General features: G+C 38.5%; 2 protein-coding genes across 3 annotated transcripts; both read left to right on the top strand.

The window, feature by feature from the left end:
* Window positions 1-9,238: 9,238 nt before the first annotated feature.
* Window positions 9,239-10,111, top strand: LOC117479952 (adhesion G protein-coupled receptor F5). Its single transcript, XM_034127056.1, has 4 exons — window positions 9,239-9,559; window positions 9,646-9,704; window positions 9,794-9,936; window positions 10,092-10,111. Exons 1-4 carry the CDS (start codon window positions 9,467-9,469, stop codon window positions 10,109-10,111), a joined length of 315 nt encoding a protein of 104 aa, XP_033982947.1. The 5' UTR covers window positions 9,239-9,466.
* Window positions 10,087-17,207, top strand: LOC117479932 (adhesion G-protein coupled receptor F1-like). 2 transcript variants are annotated; one of them, XM_034127043.1, is made up of 10 exons: window positions 10,087-10,228; window positions 10,406-10,627; window positions 10,726-10,875; window positions 10,973-11,148; window positions 12,654-12,815; window positions 13,363-14,760; window positions 14,888-14,929; window positions 16,797-16,856; window positions 16,974-17,037; window positions 17,122-17,207. In XM_034127043.1, exons 2-10 carry the CDS (start codon window positions 10,426-10,428, stop codon window positions 17,190-17,192), a joined length of 2,325 nt encoding a protein of 774 aa, XP_033982934.1. In that variant the 5' UTR covers window positions 10,087-10,228; window positions 10,406-10,425; the 3' UTR covers window positions 17,193-17,207. The 2 variants fall into 2 exon arrangements, with proteins under 2 accessions (XP_033982934.1, XP_033982933.1); XM_034127042.1 differs by having other exon boundaries at window positions 10,199-10,228; window positions 10,366-10,627.
* Window positions 17,208-17,683: the final 476 nt, after the last annotated feature.

Raw genomic sequence — 17,683 nt, 5'->3', positions numbered from 1 at the left:
AAAAAATGATTCATTTGGACAGCCAGTTGTTGCATCTGTGTGGATAATGCTTCCTGAATCCCGGCCTGGCGTTCTCTTAGTTCTTGCATTTCCTGGTTGACTAGGCCCAGCTGTTCCTCGTGATGAAAGATCTTCACGCCCTGTGCTGACAGCGCTGCGTGAAGCGTTCTTGGGTCGGCTGGGTCCATAATGGTCAGTTCGTTCTGTTACGAACTCAGACACTTAGGATGTAGGACCCAATTGCACGACCCGGGAGACAGAGGTAAAGTATTAGTAAGATACTTTATTTTCCAAAATACAGCAATGAACAACAAAAAAGGTAACTATCAAATCTCTAACCGAGATGACAAAAATAGAGGAACAAAATGAAAGCGCTCACGTAGTGAGGAATCAAACTTTACAAGAGTACAAAGAGCATAGACCTGACCATAGCAAGGGACAATACGAACTGACAAAGAACACTTGGGAGACAGGGGAATATAAGCACAGGGTAACTAGACACAGGTGGGACCAATCAGGGGCGGGGCTGACATTGATGAGCACAGGAGACACAGGTGAAAATAATCAGGAAGCCTGGAATGAGAGAAAGCAAACGTAAATAACATGCATCTCTCTAGCATTTCTGTCGGTGCACAACAGTAATACTATGACCAAGTATACCTGTATTCACCCTCTGTTAAGAAACTCAATTCATTACAAATTAGGGAATATTTTACCAAGTTATAAAGTTTTGCATCCATTAAAGTGTAACTAAAAGTATCTTTGTAGGAGAAAAACAGAAATCATTTAAGTTATTTCCAGAAAACTGGATTGTCTTACTAAAATGCCCTTAAGAGTCACAGTAGTAAAGCATCTAAAAACATATATTTAAAAAGTAATGTTAGTCAAGTCAAATTATCAAAACTGCATTGTTTCATCGAAACAGTGTTAAATCACAAACTCCCCATTTAGAGTTTGATTCTTTAACCTGTTAAGCACCTAGCCTGTTTTTCATGTTTCAGGCTCGAAAATGACATGCCCAAAACAAATGACTACAACTTAACTTCTAAAAGGGTTATATGAATAATTTCTTTTATCAAAGCAAGATTACATCTGTGAGTTGGATGTAGAAGTGTCAGAATCAATATAAATGTTTTTTATTTGAAAGAAAATTCAGATTTTACATAGTAAAAAACTGTAAATTATAGTGTCCGTCCAAAAATTATTTTTTACAGATAGTGAAAACTACCCTTGGATGATGGGTTAGTAGACTAAAAGCTTTAGGAATCCAAAGTACAACATATAATAAGTACCCTGTATCAAGATTGATGCAAAACAAGTGACATTTGACCTTTTTAGAGAGGTTTAGCCAAAACCACCCCACCTCTGAGGTGATTTGGGTGAAAATGTTTTTTTTTCTATATCTCTGGCCCCCCTTGCTCGATTTTGATGGTTGACACACCTTTCTGACCGTTAGAGCCAATAGAATCGAAGGGGGAGGCTCCCTCTCACACACATGGTAAAAAAAAAATGTGGGGGCTTCGCGCATGCAGTTTTGCATCAGAGCGAGCCTGTACTCTAGCTCTGACATCTGGAAACGGAAAAGCAGTTTTATTGCTTATGGATTATCAGAAATAATTTCAAAGAGGGCACAGATACATTGGATGAACCTATGGATTAACTGCAGCATCGTTTTTTTATCGTTTTAATGCCATTGAAGACCAGTTTTGACCAAGGTAAGCCATGTTAGCGTTTCTAGCTACTTAGCTCCACATGTTATGATGTACGCTTTCGTTTATAGCGTCGCAAATGTTTATCACTGAGTGTTGAGGAGGGCACCACTAGATTCAGTGTCTCCAGGACACCAAAAATGAGTGGTTGGCTGTGTATCTAGGATAAGTAATAAGGGAGTTAGAGTGAGTTTAAGTGCCGTTTTAGGTTAAATCTTTTCGCTCGTGGGTAATTCAGAGGCTGAGTGCTAGCATTGTGGATTTTTTTTGGAAAAAAAAATTAAAAAGATCAGTTAGCTGAGTTTCTTCCCGTTACATGGATATAAAACATTCATAGTTTTATTAAATATTAAGATTCCTTAGACGTTGTTTCCTGCAAATGACGCGTTTATCCGCCCGGTTCCGGGGGGGCTGTGCGTAACAGGTTAAGAAACTCAATTCATTACAAATTAGGGAATATTTTATCAAGTTATAAAGTTTTGCATCCATTAAAGTGTAACTAAAAGTATCTTTGTAGGAGAAAAATAGAAATCATTTAAGTTATTTCCAGAAAACTGGATTGTCTTACTAAAATGCCCTTAAGAGTCACAGTCTTAAAGAAAATCTGTTCAGAAAAAGTACTTAACTTTCTATCAGTTGTAAAGTTGACAAACATAAAACTGTATCCAAAAGTAAGAGAAGATGTTTCAGATATTGCATGTGTTTCAGATGTTGCATGTGTTTCAGGTGTTTCAGATGTTGCATGTGTTTCAGATGTTGCATGTGTTGCAGATGTTTCAGATGTTGCAGATGTTTCAGATGTTGCATGTGTTGCAGATGTTGCATGTGTTGCAGATGCTGCATGTGTTTCAGATGTTGCAGTTCATTTTCGTAGCAGCTTTTTTACAATGGCTAGATGGGGTATACAGGTTACGAAACACTTGAGCCGCATTTTCCTTTGTCACCTGCAGTGGTGTCATTTTAATACTTCGGTGATAACTATTATTGTAACTTTCAATTAGTTCAAGCAAGACGTCTATGTATCTATGAGTGTTTTTTAGCTGTAAAATACCTCCTCATTTTAGTTTTCAGCGTACGGTTAAATCTCTCTACCACACGCCTTCATGTCACTGGCTGTTGCATAATGTGCAATACCTCGTTTCTTCAATAAGGCTTGAAAAACTGTTTCAGATCTTGCATGTGTTTCAGATGTTGCATGTATTGCCTGTGTTGCCTGTGTTGCAGATGTTGCATGTGTTGCAGATGTTTCAGATGTTGCATGTGTCTTACTAAAATCCCAGAGTGCCTTTAAGAGTCACAGTCTTAAAGAAAATCTGTTCGTCTTAGTGGGGTCCTTAGTTTTGGATGATTTGCTGAGTGGGTTGGGACTTATTGCGTTGAGTGGGGGGAGTCATCTGTAGAAATGAGAGTTTCTTTCACCCGTATAATGTCCCTCGCTGTTTGACTCTTTTTAAAAAGTTATTTTTCATCTATCATTTTCAACCAAGCAGCAAGAGGTCAAATTTAAGAATAAGTAATAGTTTGTCACGATTTTACGGGAAAAAGTCAGAGCGCGATGTCACATCTTAAAGACAGCTTGAACTGGATAGATGGTTAGTCTTTTTCAAACATACCATACATTCTGCATGTTAGTATATTTGGCCATTCGGGTTAGGCCCTACTGCCCCACTCCCTCAATAGGGAAGTCACACTTTGGGAAGAGGTGTTTAATTTGACAGATCTGACTTGATTGTTGTTGTGATGGCTGAAGGAAGAGGGACGGGGAGGACAATTCAGAGGGTGAAGAAGCAGAAAAATAACTTGTTTGTAAAACGGACAGCACGTCAGTTTCAGGAAAGATGACACCGGTTTTATGCATGACATGCCAAATATCCTGAAGCCCTACAAAAAATAAATAAAGTACAAGTATATTGTGTTGAAAATATCGCAAAAAGTCGTAATATTGTATAATGTATTAGTTGCATGTTGTATTTTGATAAAAATCACTGTATATTCAAAAATATAATGGAAAAAGGAGAGAAAAAACTAATATCACAGTATGTTGAAAAATATGAAAAAAGTAATGTTGTATTAACCATGGCACTTGGACTATTTACATCATCCAGGGCTCAACACCAGTAAATACACCTCTCTTTATCCGCTCTCCAAACCTCCAAGGGCGGACTCCTGAGTTCCGTAATGTCCCCCTAACATGACACTTAGACTATTTACATCATCGAGGGAAGCACACCAGTAAATCTTCCCTATAGTTCATAAAGTAATTAAACAATAAAAAGACAATACCATGGGGTCATTAAGATCTTTAAATTATTATTTTCCTCTCAAAGAGACTTCGTTGTAGTTAATAAAGTAAATATACATTAGTTCGCAAGAGAACATCCAGTTCACAAGCCATACATTTTCAAAAGAACATCCTTAGTTAACAACAACTTCATAGGGGCTTTTAAAGTTGTGTGAAGTAATTAAACATTACAAATACAATATCAGGGGATCATTAACATATTTTTTAATTATTATTACCCTCTTTTCAAAAAGAGAGTCCCTTGTAGTTAGTAAAGTAATTAAACATGAGTTCACAAGCCATACAACTTAAGAGAACATCCATAGTTAACATAAATCATATTAAAAACTAATCTAATTTTTTAGGTGACTTAGTGAATGAGAATTAATGGCTGATAGCAAAATCAGGAGGTGACAGGCAGGGGGAGGGGAGGGGTGGGAGGGGTGTTATGGGAGACAGTCTCACACATCCAGACTCCATTTTTCATGAAGAGCCTCAGACGGAGGGTCTGAACCCGGCACAGATACTGCATCCGTTTCTTGACTGGCGCTCCCGACTGATGGCGGTAAGTTGTCACAGGCGTCTCGCTGATTAAACCCATATCGATGCGTCTCTTTGCCATTTTCTTTTTTTGGAAGTTTACGTGACTTGGTGAGTGGAAATGACTGGCTTTTTATCTAGTTTGCAAGGATTTCTTTTTTACCTAACTCCACCCCTCACTATCTTCTGGCATCACAGCAAAAGGAAGGGGGGTGACAGAAGAGGTGAGAGGGGGACGGGGTGGGAGGAGGACGGGGGTGCGAGACAGTCTCACACAACTTCAAAGAGACTGCCTTAACACTAGTTACAAACACTGATCAAAGGACATACATCAAAGGGCTAATTAGATTGACATCAAAGGCTTATAACACGCCGGTGTGATATCACACCTACATGTTACAACACCTCACCACCCTCACATCAAAGGACAGACATCAAAGGGTAATTAGATTAGACAACAAAGGGCAGACATCAAAGGCTAATTAGATTAGACAACAAATGATCTACTACAAGGGGGAATATCACACCTACATGTTACAACACCTCACCCCTCATATCAAAGGATATCACACCTATCTGTGATATCACACCTACACGTGATAACACCTCGAACAAAGGGGCTCATTAGCATATCAAAGGAGGTCATTAGCATAAGTAGTAGTAGGTGTGACCTGTCCCAGCACCTGTCACTTTGTATGCATACTAATGTGATTGAAACAGTATGAATATAACTACTAGCGAGCTACGCTAATAAGGAGTTTTTTCAACAACAAAGTGGAGGAGAGTCCTCTCCTGTCAGACTGAGAGACTCAGTGAGCTAAAGCAGGGGTTCCCAACCTTTATTGTGCCAAGGACCGGCAGATACATTAAAAAAAAATCGCGGACCGGTTGTCAATTTTAACTGATTTTAATATTTACTCACCACCAGCAGGTAGCAACAGAGGCTAATTGTATGTAACAGCCTGAACAAATACTAGAACAATATGCATCCAAAACATATTAACAAAGTTTAAAAAAGAACCGGTGTCATTTTTTGGTTTTTCGGAAAACCAAAAAACCGACGTTATTCAGTTTTTAAACCAAAACGGGAAAACAGATAAATTAACGTTTTGGTTTTGTTTGTATGATTTACGGATAATCCATTGAATGCTGGGAAATCGAGGAGAAGCCGCATTATGAACACTGGCATTTGTTTTCAGAAGATATTATGATAGTGTCGTTCGTTCCGGTGCACTCCGACAGCATTAGCACTACATCGAGATTAAGATTAAACTAATTTATTTTGGGAACAGCCGCATATATGGAGTTAGCCATATGTGTGTAAATTACTGTTCATAAACATTTGAAAACAAATGCCGGTGTCGGACAGACACAAACACACCGAACACACAGAGCTGAGCTGAGCAGAGCACATACACACACACATCATGCGCCTTGGTGACTGACTGGACATCTCCTTCATAAAACTAATAAAAGGGGGAGTAATCGGGCAGTTCGATGTGTGTAGATGTGTGTGTATAGGTGTGTGTGGTTAACACGTAGCAGCCTGCAGTCACTCTTAAGCTGTTCTGATGAAGTTAAACACAGTCATACTGGTGCTGCACTTCTCAGAAGCGGAGTATACGTGCCGCTGCCTCCGGATGCTGCAGCCGTTTTAAGAAGTGAAGGAGGGTTTCCTTCTATAAAGCAGCTGCGGGCAGCAGATCGTGAGAGTCCCGGACATTAATTCATAGATCAAGGCAGACTGGTTTACTCTTCTGTTTTGCCAATCCGGTGCTTAAACAAATAGCTCTACACCCCTGGCCGACATGTCCTTAAAATGAAGTCCGAGTTTGAAATATATCTCAAATAATGTATGCACCACCATTTCCCCACATAAACATAACAGTCTGCAATCAAACGGTTGTCTCCTGTGCGCTCCTCTTCCTACTTGGCGCATCGGTAACATGCTCGTGCGCACCTTATAAGGCTGAGCCGCCGAATCCCTCATCATAAAAGCCATTTTCAACGGTTTTCTGGTGAAAGATTAACTAGCTACTGGATGAAATAATATGACTGGTGGCATAGGTGCGAAAATTAAACACTTTTTGAAAAAATATTATGATAAAATATTTTTATATATTTATAATTCTGCAAATATTACGATAAACTCACAGCTATTTCGCGGCCCGGCAGTAACACCTCTGCGGCCCGGTACCGGTCCGCGGACCGGGGGTTGGGAACCCCTGAGCTAAAGGACTCTCTCAGTGTTATCTCAGTGGGTCTCAAACGTTTTGGTCACCATTAATGTAAACAATTATTTCCGAGGCACACGTTTATATGATCATTATAGTTATAAAAAAATAAGAGAATAAATGAAAAACAGGTATGAAATACTATATGACAGTAAAAAAAGAAAAACGTTTAAAAGGGTGATTTGTAAAATATCCATAAAGAAAAAGTAAATCTGTTTACAGTTCTGTTTCATATGGGTGTTGAGAGAGGTATCCATAGATCTCTTCATTTTGCTCTCAAAGTGCACCAGATTGATGCATTTAACTTCAATATTTAAAAATAAATCTTCCCGGGGGAGCTTGCCCCCGGACCCCCTGTGTGAGGTCCACACACCACCTATAACAATAGCACTTTACCCCTGCTTACACCTATATGCCGTGAGCTGATTATCGAGCCTTCATTGTAACAGTCGCGGGTACATTGTGTATATGCGTGGGGATTGTTGCAGTTGAAAATTCCACTGTAGCGCCCGGTACATTAATGGGAAACCCTAAATGTTTGACCACCCTCTATGAAACGTCAAGCTACCCCACAGCACCCCCAAAATAAATCTCTGGCGCCGCCACTGAGCCTGACTTGTGTTGGGGGGGCCCAACTTTTTCTTTTCTCCAAAGGGAGGGCCTGACAGAAAGAGTTTGAGAACCACAGCATTAGGCCATTATTCCTGTTTCGGTAAGAAAAAATGGGGTTTGAGGTTATATCAACAATGGGGGACATGTAGCCTGAGCTTAGAGAACAGATGCAAAGGCTGAAAAGGTCAGAAGTGAGTGGTAGTTGTGTAACGTTAAGAGCAGGTGCCTGTTTTTGTAAGCTTTTGGTCAACAGCGAAACATGGGAATGGGAAGTAAAAAGAGAGTGTTGGCCAGTGACTAGTTTAATGGTAGGACTGGTATGGGATGGAGATCCGATTCTGGGACTTGTCTGATATTCTGGAAAGAGAAACAATACAATGAATCAGCAATGATGTGGTGGTAACCAGAAATGTGGGATGCCCAAAGAATGAACTGGTGTTGAGCTGAGATTCAAGTAAGTCTGCGCGGGAGCTGCATGATGTCTAAAGAACAAGATATATACATTTTAAGGATCTACATGAAGGATCAATGTGTGTTTTCTGTGTGGACGAGTATGGATTTCCTAGACCACCAAAGAACAACAGCTATAAAAATGCCTTCTAGCACATGGAGCAAATATAAAGACAAGCGGGCCTGTGAGGCGAGATCAATATCCTCAGGTTTGGCGATAAAGAGCTCGTAGAAGAAGGAGATGCAATTCCAAGACAACAAATCTTGCCAAAGACACTTTTCCATCTTGCATGCATCTTCCAGAACAACTCTATTATAGAGTTAGGGAGGACTGCAGCTTTATGCAGGTCGGACAGGAATGATTTTGCTTGAGGAATGGCAAATGGCATAATTGATGTAACCAAGGAGGGCTACAAGCTTGCATTTGCTGCACATGTCAGACAGCAGGTAGTTTGACAGAATCAAAGTCTGAGGTAAGGATAGTGGAATGACAAAAAGACTGTGATAATGCTTGAGGGCATGATTCAAGTCTGTCGTTGAGTAATTCAAGATGTCACACCATGGTATATTGTATTTGAGATACACATACTTTCGGTGCAGTTTAAATGTCTTAAAGCAAGTGATGAAGGCTATACTAACTCGACTCATACTGTCAACAGTAACACACTTTTATAAAATAGTCTTTCAAACGACAACATCTCTTTCAACCACCATCATTACCTGTTTTTAGCAATAAGCGTTTCGATAACTCGTCCCTGGTTGTTATTTGTAGAACATTTTCTGTAATTCACTTTCACGTAAGGTGTTTCCCTCTACAGATGATCTTACTTTATTACAGTTAAGCATACGAAATTGAAGAAACCAAATAGTTTTACAATACTCATAACTCAACCAACAACTGCTGCTGCTACCAAGGCTACACCTGCATTAACAACGACGACTGCTCCCGGGAAAGGTCTTTTTTATTGACAGAAATGTAGTTATCAGGCTCTATGTAGCTCATTGCTTTATAACATCTCCATTACCTTTTTTTGGTAAATACATATGGATTTTTGTCTTTTCCCCTTGGTCACCAAGACTTGAAAGAAACTATTTTCTGATGTCAAGAGTCTTGTAAACTACTTTTCACTGTGGGTTTTGAATATATTTCTGAGTGATAGTATTCATGTGACATCCCTGCAGCCTACATATGCTGATAGCTAAGCTTGTCTTAAATGATGATATTACTTTATTATGCAGCACAGGGTTCATTTTTTAAAGCATCTGCACAAAAAAAGCACAGGCGAGCCAAACGTGAAAAAAGGGCTTTGACCTCAGGGTGTAAATGGACGTATATGTCATTCATTCATAAATTAATTGATGAATTCTAAATTGCAGTTCTGCTTGAATATAGGTCAGGCTATTTAATTGCTACCTTCCACATGACATCTCAACACTGTTGCTGAAAAGGATATTTGCATTTTATAGAGACATGGGTTTTATACCCTTGATCTGCAAGTCATGCAAACCAAATTAAAAAATGATTCACAATTGTGTCCTCTCTTCTCATGTCTAGCTAGTATATTCTTTAAATCACAACAAACTGAATTGTTTGATCTTGTTTTTATTCTCTTTTCAAATAAATAGGGTTCAATTTGGAAATGACAGTGCAATTAAACAAGACGTTCACAGAAGATTTGAAAGATCCAACAAGTGTTGCATACAACAATCTTAAAGACAGCATGGAAGCAGTGGTAAGTGCATTGATAAATACCATATCAAATTGTAACTTGTATTTTCAGTTATATTGGTAATTTTATGAACCGTATCTCTCCCACAGTTAAACAAGACGTATGGAGGAATCACAGGGTTTATTGGTGTTTCTGTGACAGGATTCAGGTATGGTAATTCTGGCATTTAAGACATATGGAGGCAGGAAATCTTTACACATTTGACACCACCATTTTGTTTTGTGTTTGTTCTTACAGAGAAGGAAGCATATTTACAGATTTTGTTGTTGAGACTACAGAGGTTAAAACTGAAGAATTGGCTGAAGCAAATAAAGCATTTTCAAAAGCAGTAAACTCTACTATTGCCCCTGTCATTGGCTCTGTCATTGCATTGTACAACAGTAAGTCCAACATAGCTAATATAGGTAATTACATTTTGTTTAACTTGTATAAATACCAAACTGATGTGTTTTTCTTTCTCCAAAGGTGAAGATAAATTAAGGATTAACGACACAATTTATAATGGATATCGCATGACACTGGTGTGCGAACCCAGCATTAATGTGGGACAAATAAGTAGTGTCGAGTGGACATTTCATGAAAGGGTAATTGAGGGGGCTGGAAGGAGAAAAATCAAAAATTCGAACACAAGGTCTGTTCTAACAATAGAGAAAGCCGATGTTCTGGATACTGGTAAGCAAAAGCTAGTAAAAATAAGTAAAATAACAGCTTTTTTAATTGATGTTAATAGACAAATTAATTTGCTGCTTGGACTGGAATGTTCACTATTTAATATACTAATGGTATCATTCTTTTAACTTTTTTTACAGCATACCAATGTAATCATTGTTTTTATTATCTTAATCACAGGACCTTACCAATGCACTCTGATGGGCGACGTATTGCAGTTCAGACAAAAAAGGAACGTGATTGGAGATGATATCCAAGAAGCTCCCATCATAGTATCAAAGCGTCAAATAAACATTGAATGTCTGGAGGGACAAACAGTACCACTTAAGTGTTGTGTGCAGTCCCCTTTTAAGGTGAAGTGGTTTAGAGACTCACTTGCTCCTATTGGCTCACTTGCTCTTGGTAAGTTTAAAATGTTTCAGAAAACTTCTCAATCTGACCATACTGAAAACACACATCCAATAACAGTTTATTTTATTAACAATGTTAAATGTTCGCAGATGCTGGTGTTACTGAAAATGGAACCTCATTCTGTCGCAAGTATGAATACACGCTAGGAGCCTGCGGTACACCAACGTCACTAACATTTACTTGTAAGGTCGTTGATTTCGATTATAGACGGGTAACAACATTGAGCATTTCCGAAGAACGTAAGTGCAATGTTTCAAAAGTGACTATGCTTTTCTTTTGCAGTCTTTTCCCCCAATATTTTGTGTAATACTAAATGATTATTATATATCTCCTAAGGTTTTACATGTACAGAAGGTGTGTATGGGAATGGACGAGAAGGCGAACAATCTAGTATAGAATGTCCTCCAGGTCAAGTGGGGGAAAATATTGCGAAGTGTGATAATGGAACGTGGATATTGGTACAGGACACTTGCGTTATCAAAGTAATCAAGGACTTGCTTGTTTCTTCAGAGGTAAGTGATCAGCTGGGGATAACAATTCATCCCCATTTTAAATCTATAAAACACACAGTATACCATCAAGTTATTCAAAAAACTGTCCTATGTTCACTAGTTCTACGAAACCAGACATTCCATTTTGTGCAACAATTGTATCTAGGAACTATTGTCTTTCTAACAAACTACACCTGTCAACTCTGAGACACCATCTGTTCAACAAAAGCACAAAGAAAATCTAAACGTCAGGTTTCTTATAAATCAACTCAACAGCAGAAATCATTACCAGTTGCTCAAGATAATCCACTGACCTTGTGAGAAGTTTCATTTAGTATGTATTTTATTTCATCTGAAGTACATTCGTGTGAGAAAGTGAGAAAAAATGTACCAAGCTAATTTGTTATAATATTTTGTATTGTTGTAAAAAACCCACGTTTTCGACCAACATCAGCACATTACATCACGGCTTCTGCTGTCCAGTAACTTCTTGTAACTAACTGACCACTGTTTTTATATAAAGTGTGGCTCTGCAGCAACACTTCTTTAATCTTTAAAGGAGCCCTATTATGCTTTTTGAGGGTTTCCCTTTCCTTTAATGTGTTATCTAGTTTTGGTGCATGTAAATGGTCTGCAAAGGCTAAATCCTAAAGTTCTCTTCAGTTCTCTCCAATATACTCCCCCCCCCCCCCCCCCCCCCGACAGATGCAGAGCAGATGTGTTGTGAAATGCTTTTTTTTACTGGCTACTCCTGCAGCACACAATCATAGGTCGTATCAGCAGAGGGGGAAGAAGTACTCATATCTTGTACTTAAGTAAAAGTAAAAAAATACCACAGTGTAGGAATACTATGTTACAAGTAAAAGTCCTGCATTGCAAATGTTACTCAAATAAAAGTACAAGTACAAAGTAGCATCAAATGTAAAGAATAGTATCTCAAAATGGTAATTAAGTACAGTAATTCGTACTTGAGTAAATGTACTTAGTAACTTTACACCACTGCATATCAGCTGTAACTGTTTCAAAGTAATACGCCTCCCCTCTAGTAAATCATCAATTTCAGGATTCACGTAAATATCAATACTTTTTCAACAAAGATGGACAAACTTTTCCAAACTGTGGTTCAGATTAAGTAGACTAAAGATTCAAAGATTCACAGTCTTTATTGGTATGTGCAAAATAGCTACAGTTTAGTTTTGGCAATGAACATCTTAAGTCCCAGGCTCCTCCAACTATGCATAATAAATATATAAAAGACATACATCCATAAAATATTTTAAAAACAATATTTTTGTTATTACAATGTTTCAAAACAAACAACATTAAAGTTAATATGGGATAGGTCTCCAAATGGTAGTACCCTGTATCAAAGCACACGGCCATCCCTCACACAACCACATTCTTTTAGCCTCTTCTGTACTTTTGTGGCTTAAAATGTGCAGCTGTTGCCAGAAAAGAAACATCTCTGTATTTGTCATGGTTATATTATATTATATAAATGTATGTGTTTTCAATATTTACTTTAGGCATTGCAGGTGGAGGATGTCCCAGATTTTGTGGGGAATCTGAGTAAAGTGGTCAAAGATATTAAGAATGTAACAAAGGAACCTAATACCATATCAACTATCGTGGAAATCCTGGGCAACATTGCAGATGTTACTCTGGAAGTCAATAAACCTGTCATAAAGGTAGGTTAAACCTTCCCATCAGCATTATCTTAGTTTAGATATGTCTTTTATGTCAACAAATATGTGAACTGCTCTATTGAAACCAGTCGGATGTCGCAACGGGGCATTGCAATTGGGGTTTTAGTTGATTCTAAAAAAACAATGTCTTGGCTTCCAGAATATCAATCTTTTATATCACATTTATACAATAAATAAATTACCCCACTCGGAAAATATACACACACACACACACACACACACACACACACACACACACACACACACACCTACTTTCGGTCGCACTTTTGTCCTGAACTTGAGCCCCCTCTTTCAATGACCACCCACTTTGAAGGCCTTTTTAAAAAAATCTTATCTTGATATTTCGCTGAATATTTGCAAAACAAAAACAATAGGGATATCTTCGGAAAGCTAAGAATCTCCTCTTTCCAGTTATGTACATAACTCAAAATGTGTATCGGAGTCTATGTGACTGATTCTTATAGAGCTGTTCACGTATATGTTTTTGATGCGGATGTAACCTCACAATGAAATCTCTCTTCATCTGCAGAGTGTCCTTCAAACAGTTGATGACATTATTGGTGATGATTCAAGAGAGTCCTGGACAGCTCTGAATGCAAACAAAAGCAACAACGCAAGCTCTCATTTACTGGGTTCGATGGAACTCCTCTCTCATAAAATAGTTGGGACATTTACCTTTGAGACTGCTGCAATCCTCCTTAACAGAAGCACCTTTGGCGACTCGTTCTCCGCAAATCTGAACAGCAACGTTGTCCTGAACATTTCTAACACCGGCTTTAGCAACGTCTCTATCACCACTATTACTTTCTTCACCCTAAATAATGTTATGCCAGTACGGAACTACAGCTTTAACACCAGCCTCTTCAACACCAATAACACTGACCCCGTTAATGCCCTCAACGCAGCTGTGGTGCTGATCAAAGTAAATGAAACAATTCGGAACGTTACTTTAAGCTACACCAAGTTAAACACGACTCTGACGCAAGATCCTCAGTGTGTCTTCTGGAACTTTAAACTGTTTGACAACAGGGGGGCTTGGGATAGTGACGGGTGTGAGTTTGTTTCCGATATAAATGACACAGTAACCTGCAGATGCGACCATCTCACCTCATTTTCAATTCTGATGTCAACTGGTATCCCTAAAGAATTCAAAGAACTCTTGGATCTAATCACCTACGTTGGAGTTGGGATCTCTTTGGCAAGTTTAGTTATATGTTTAATTATTGAAGGATACGTTTGGAAAGCCATAACTAAAAATAGCACTGCCTTCATGCGTCATGTTTCCATCATTAACGCTGCCCTCTCTCTGTTGATCGCTGACATCTGTTTTATCATTGGAGCCTACATTGCCGACAACCCAGCTGAAAACCCGGAGAACAAGAACTTTAATGTTCCAGTTGAGTCTTGTAGCACAGCAACATTTTTTATGCACTTGTTTTACCTTGCGGTGTTCTTTTGGATGCTAGTTTCAGGCCTTCTGCTATTTTACCGGACAGTCATGGTCTTCTCCCACATGTCCAAGTCAGTCATGTTGGCTATTGGCTTCTTATTAGGCTACGGGTGCCCTCTGATCATAGCTGTTGTTACTGTTGCCGTCACAGCACCAGGAGAAGGATACATCAGGAACAAAGAGGCTTGCTGGCTTAACTGGGAGCAAACAAGGGCCCTGTTGGCGTTTGTGATACCTGCCTTATCTATAGTTTGTATCAACATAATTATCGTAATCGTGGTCCTGTTCAAAATGCTAAGAAGAGGCGTGGGAGACGCCGGCCAAAAAGAGGAAAGGCATACGCTGGTTGTCATTCTAAGGTGTGTGGCCATTTTGACTCCTTTATTTGGACTGACCTGGTCTTTAGGAGTGGGGACCATGCTAGATTCGACAAATAGAGGACTCCACATTGTCTTTGCACTCTTCAATTCACTACAGGTATTTGCAACCTTTAAAAATAACAAAATAACAACTTGTTCTTACATAGCAGTATTTTTATATAATACCTATTTTTGTCAATGTCTTTGATGTTAAATAAATATGCGTGTTATTTGATTTTCCTCAGGGTTTCTTCATTTTAGTGTTTGGGACACTATTTGATTCAAAGGTATGTTGTCTTTAAACTAATAATTGTGGATAGATGATTGATACCTCTTTTGATAGTAGTAGTAGAAGTATTCAAATCCTTTAACCTGCCAGAAGGTAAAAATACCAGATTATAACTTAATATCATGCAATGAAAAAGGATTAAAGTCATATCAGTTTTAGTATTATTGTTATCATGTTTTATATTCCATAATGAGATTATCATGAAGCATTGAAACTAAATAATAGAGATTTCTGTACCTTTGTGATTTAGTGCCCCCAGTTAAAGATTTTAATTAACATTTATACCATAACGTTGAGTGTGCATTTGTTATGTTAGCATTACTTAAAGGTGGGGTAGGTAAGTTTGAGAAACCGGCTCGAGATACACTTTTTGTTATATTCCGTGGAATGCTCTTAACATCCCGATAGCAATGAATATCTTAAGTGCTTTGACAAAAAATCCATTAAAAAATGTCATCTGTGGAAGCCGTAATACTGTAAAAAGCACGACCAATAATTTTAGCCGGCCCGGCTAAAATAACTGGATGGCCTACCTGCCTGTCAGCCTTCCATCTGTGCACAAACTTATCTCGTGCCCTCATTGGTCATGTGCGCGTTCGTGTGTGTTGGAGGAGGGGCTCTGTTAGGAAGTGGCAGATTTTTTCCGGGTGTGTATTTTCAAATTCTAGCGATCTCGAGCCGGTTTCTCCAAAATTACCTACCCCACCTTTAAGATAAAAACTAGCAGGTCGACAACTTTGTTAACAAAGCCAAACATCAATAATCAGAAACAGAAGTCCTTAACTGTCCAACGGCAGGAACATTTACAATGTTACAGCAAGCCCAGTCCCAAAGCAAGAGTACACTACACAATAAATAGAAGGCCGGCTAATCAGCTAATCTGGCTATTGACCCCGCCCACCTGGCTTATGTCCTGTAGTTCAGGCTGTGTTGATGCCGTTACTTTTTAATGGGAAATTACCCAAAGTGAAGAAAACAAGAAAAACAAAGAGCTTTGGATCTTGGAAATACTGGAAGCCTAGTTTTAAGCCCTTGACTATAAGGAATATATACACATGTGTGAAATGAACTTGCTCACTCCATATAACTGGCTGCAATCTAATTACGAGAATGCACTCAAAGTATAGATATAAATATAACAACAAAAAAACGTACAGGTAATGCCATCTCAAGGGCTATGAACAAAGGATGGCACAGGATTAGCATGTATCAGCTTCACTGGAGCACACATGCCATTTTAGAATCACTAAAACTATCTTCCTGTCACGTAAGAGCTAGAATTCAAAGCTTAAAAACACACCAAATGGTTGGCGAAACCATAACAGAGGGTCTCTATCTTCCTTGACAATGATGACATGCTGTATTCCAGCCAATCGTGACTTGCAAAAAGTATTCTGATGAGGTGACGCCATAGATGTTGCCAATGTGAAACATCCATTCATGCTGCTCAGAGAACCTCAGAGAACTCAATGTTATTACAGTTGTTGTTCGGCATAGGTGGAGCTTGTTTTTACTGCTTCAAGCTTTGTTTTGCAATCCATTGTTTTTAAGGTAAACTGGTAATTGTTACATGTGTATAGAGGATTTAAGGACATGTTTGTTGAATACGTATCTCTGTAATGGATTGGTTGGAAAGAGTTCAGATAACAAAGTGTAACCCAAGGGCATTACTGGAGACAATGTAGCCTACTGTGCGAATATGCCTAGCAGCCCCTCTAAAGCTCATGAGTGTTAATGCTAATTATAAAGCAATTAAGCTTATTTTCTCTAAAATGTTAAACTATTGTTGTTTAAAAATGTTAATCTTCCTGAATGTTTTCCAAATCGCACATAAATTGATTGAGATTAATTTGATTTTTCTTTAGATCCGTTCTATCCTCGCAAGAAAATCACCTACAACAAGCACAGGCTCCAATACAACAAGAGTAAGTCATTTTAAAGAGTATGCAGTTTTTCTTGTTCATAATGTTTCTACCCATTAAATAACAAAGACATCCTGCAATCACCTATTTATACCATATAACATTTGTTTTCTACTTTAGAGTACATGTGGTGGCATTTCCTCCACTGGACTGAACTGGTTCCATCGACTGCGTGGAAGAAGAAGCAAGTTTCTATTTTAAATTGAGCAGTTATTTTCATTTACTGAGATACATTTTCCCTAATAACAATTTGTTATTTGTCTTTCAGACGTCTACCGTGTGGCAGAGGCTGCAAACTCGGGCAGTGCTGGTGCGTCGGAGTCATTCTCCAATATCTAAATCAATACATTGAACCGTACACTTTATTTCTTTAGGGCTATTTATTCAAAAGATCTGACAGTTATTGTAGGATTTTCAGCACATAATCAGAAACGATGCAGTTTACTGGGACGATATTGTAAGAGATGGTGCAACAGACAAGGTTAGTTTTGAAATTAGAATAGTTTAGGTCCTACAGGCAGCATTAAAATAAGTTTGCATTGTAAAGGTACTGTTCTGTTATTCAAAGCCCTAAGAAAGCAATTGTGACACAACATTGTGAATGAAACTTTGAAATTACATTTTATTTTGAAGTGTGAAATGTAGTGGACCTATCATGCAAAATGCACTTTTGTACGTCTTTTATACATGAATATGTGTCCCCGGTGTTCCAGGGAACTCACCAAGTGTCAGAAAACACAACCCTCTCTATTTTCCTCCATACCCAAATCTCTAAAAAAGAGGCTGCAACGGATCTGATAAAAACTGATCCAGATTTGAACACTGTCCTG

The sequence above is a fragment of the Trematomus bernacchii genome, unplaced genomic scaffold (assembly GCF_902827165.1).
Source record: "Trematomus bernacchii unplaced genomic scaffold, fTreBer1.1, whole genome shotgun sequence".
Lineage (NCBI taxonomy): Eukaryota > Metazoa > Chordata > Actinopteri > Perciformes > Nototheniidae > Trematomus > Trematomus bernacchii.
This window is presented reverse-complemented; position numbering and strand designations above follow the sequence as displayed.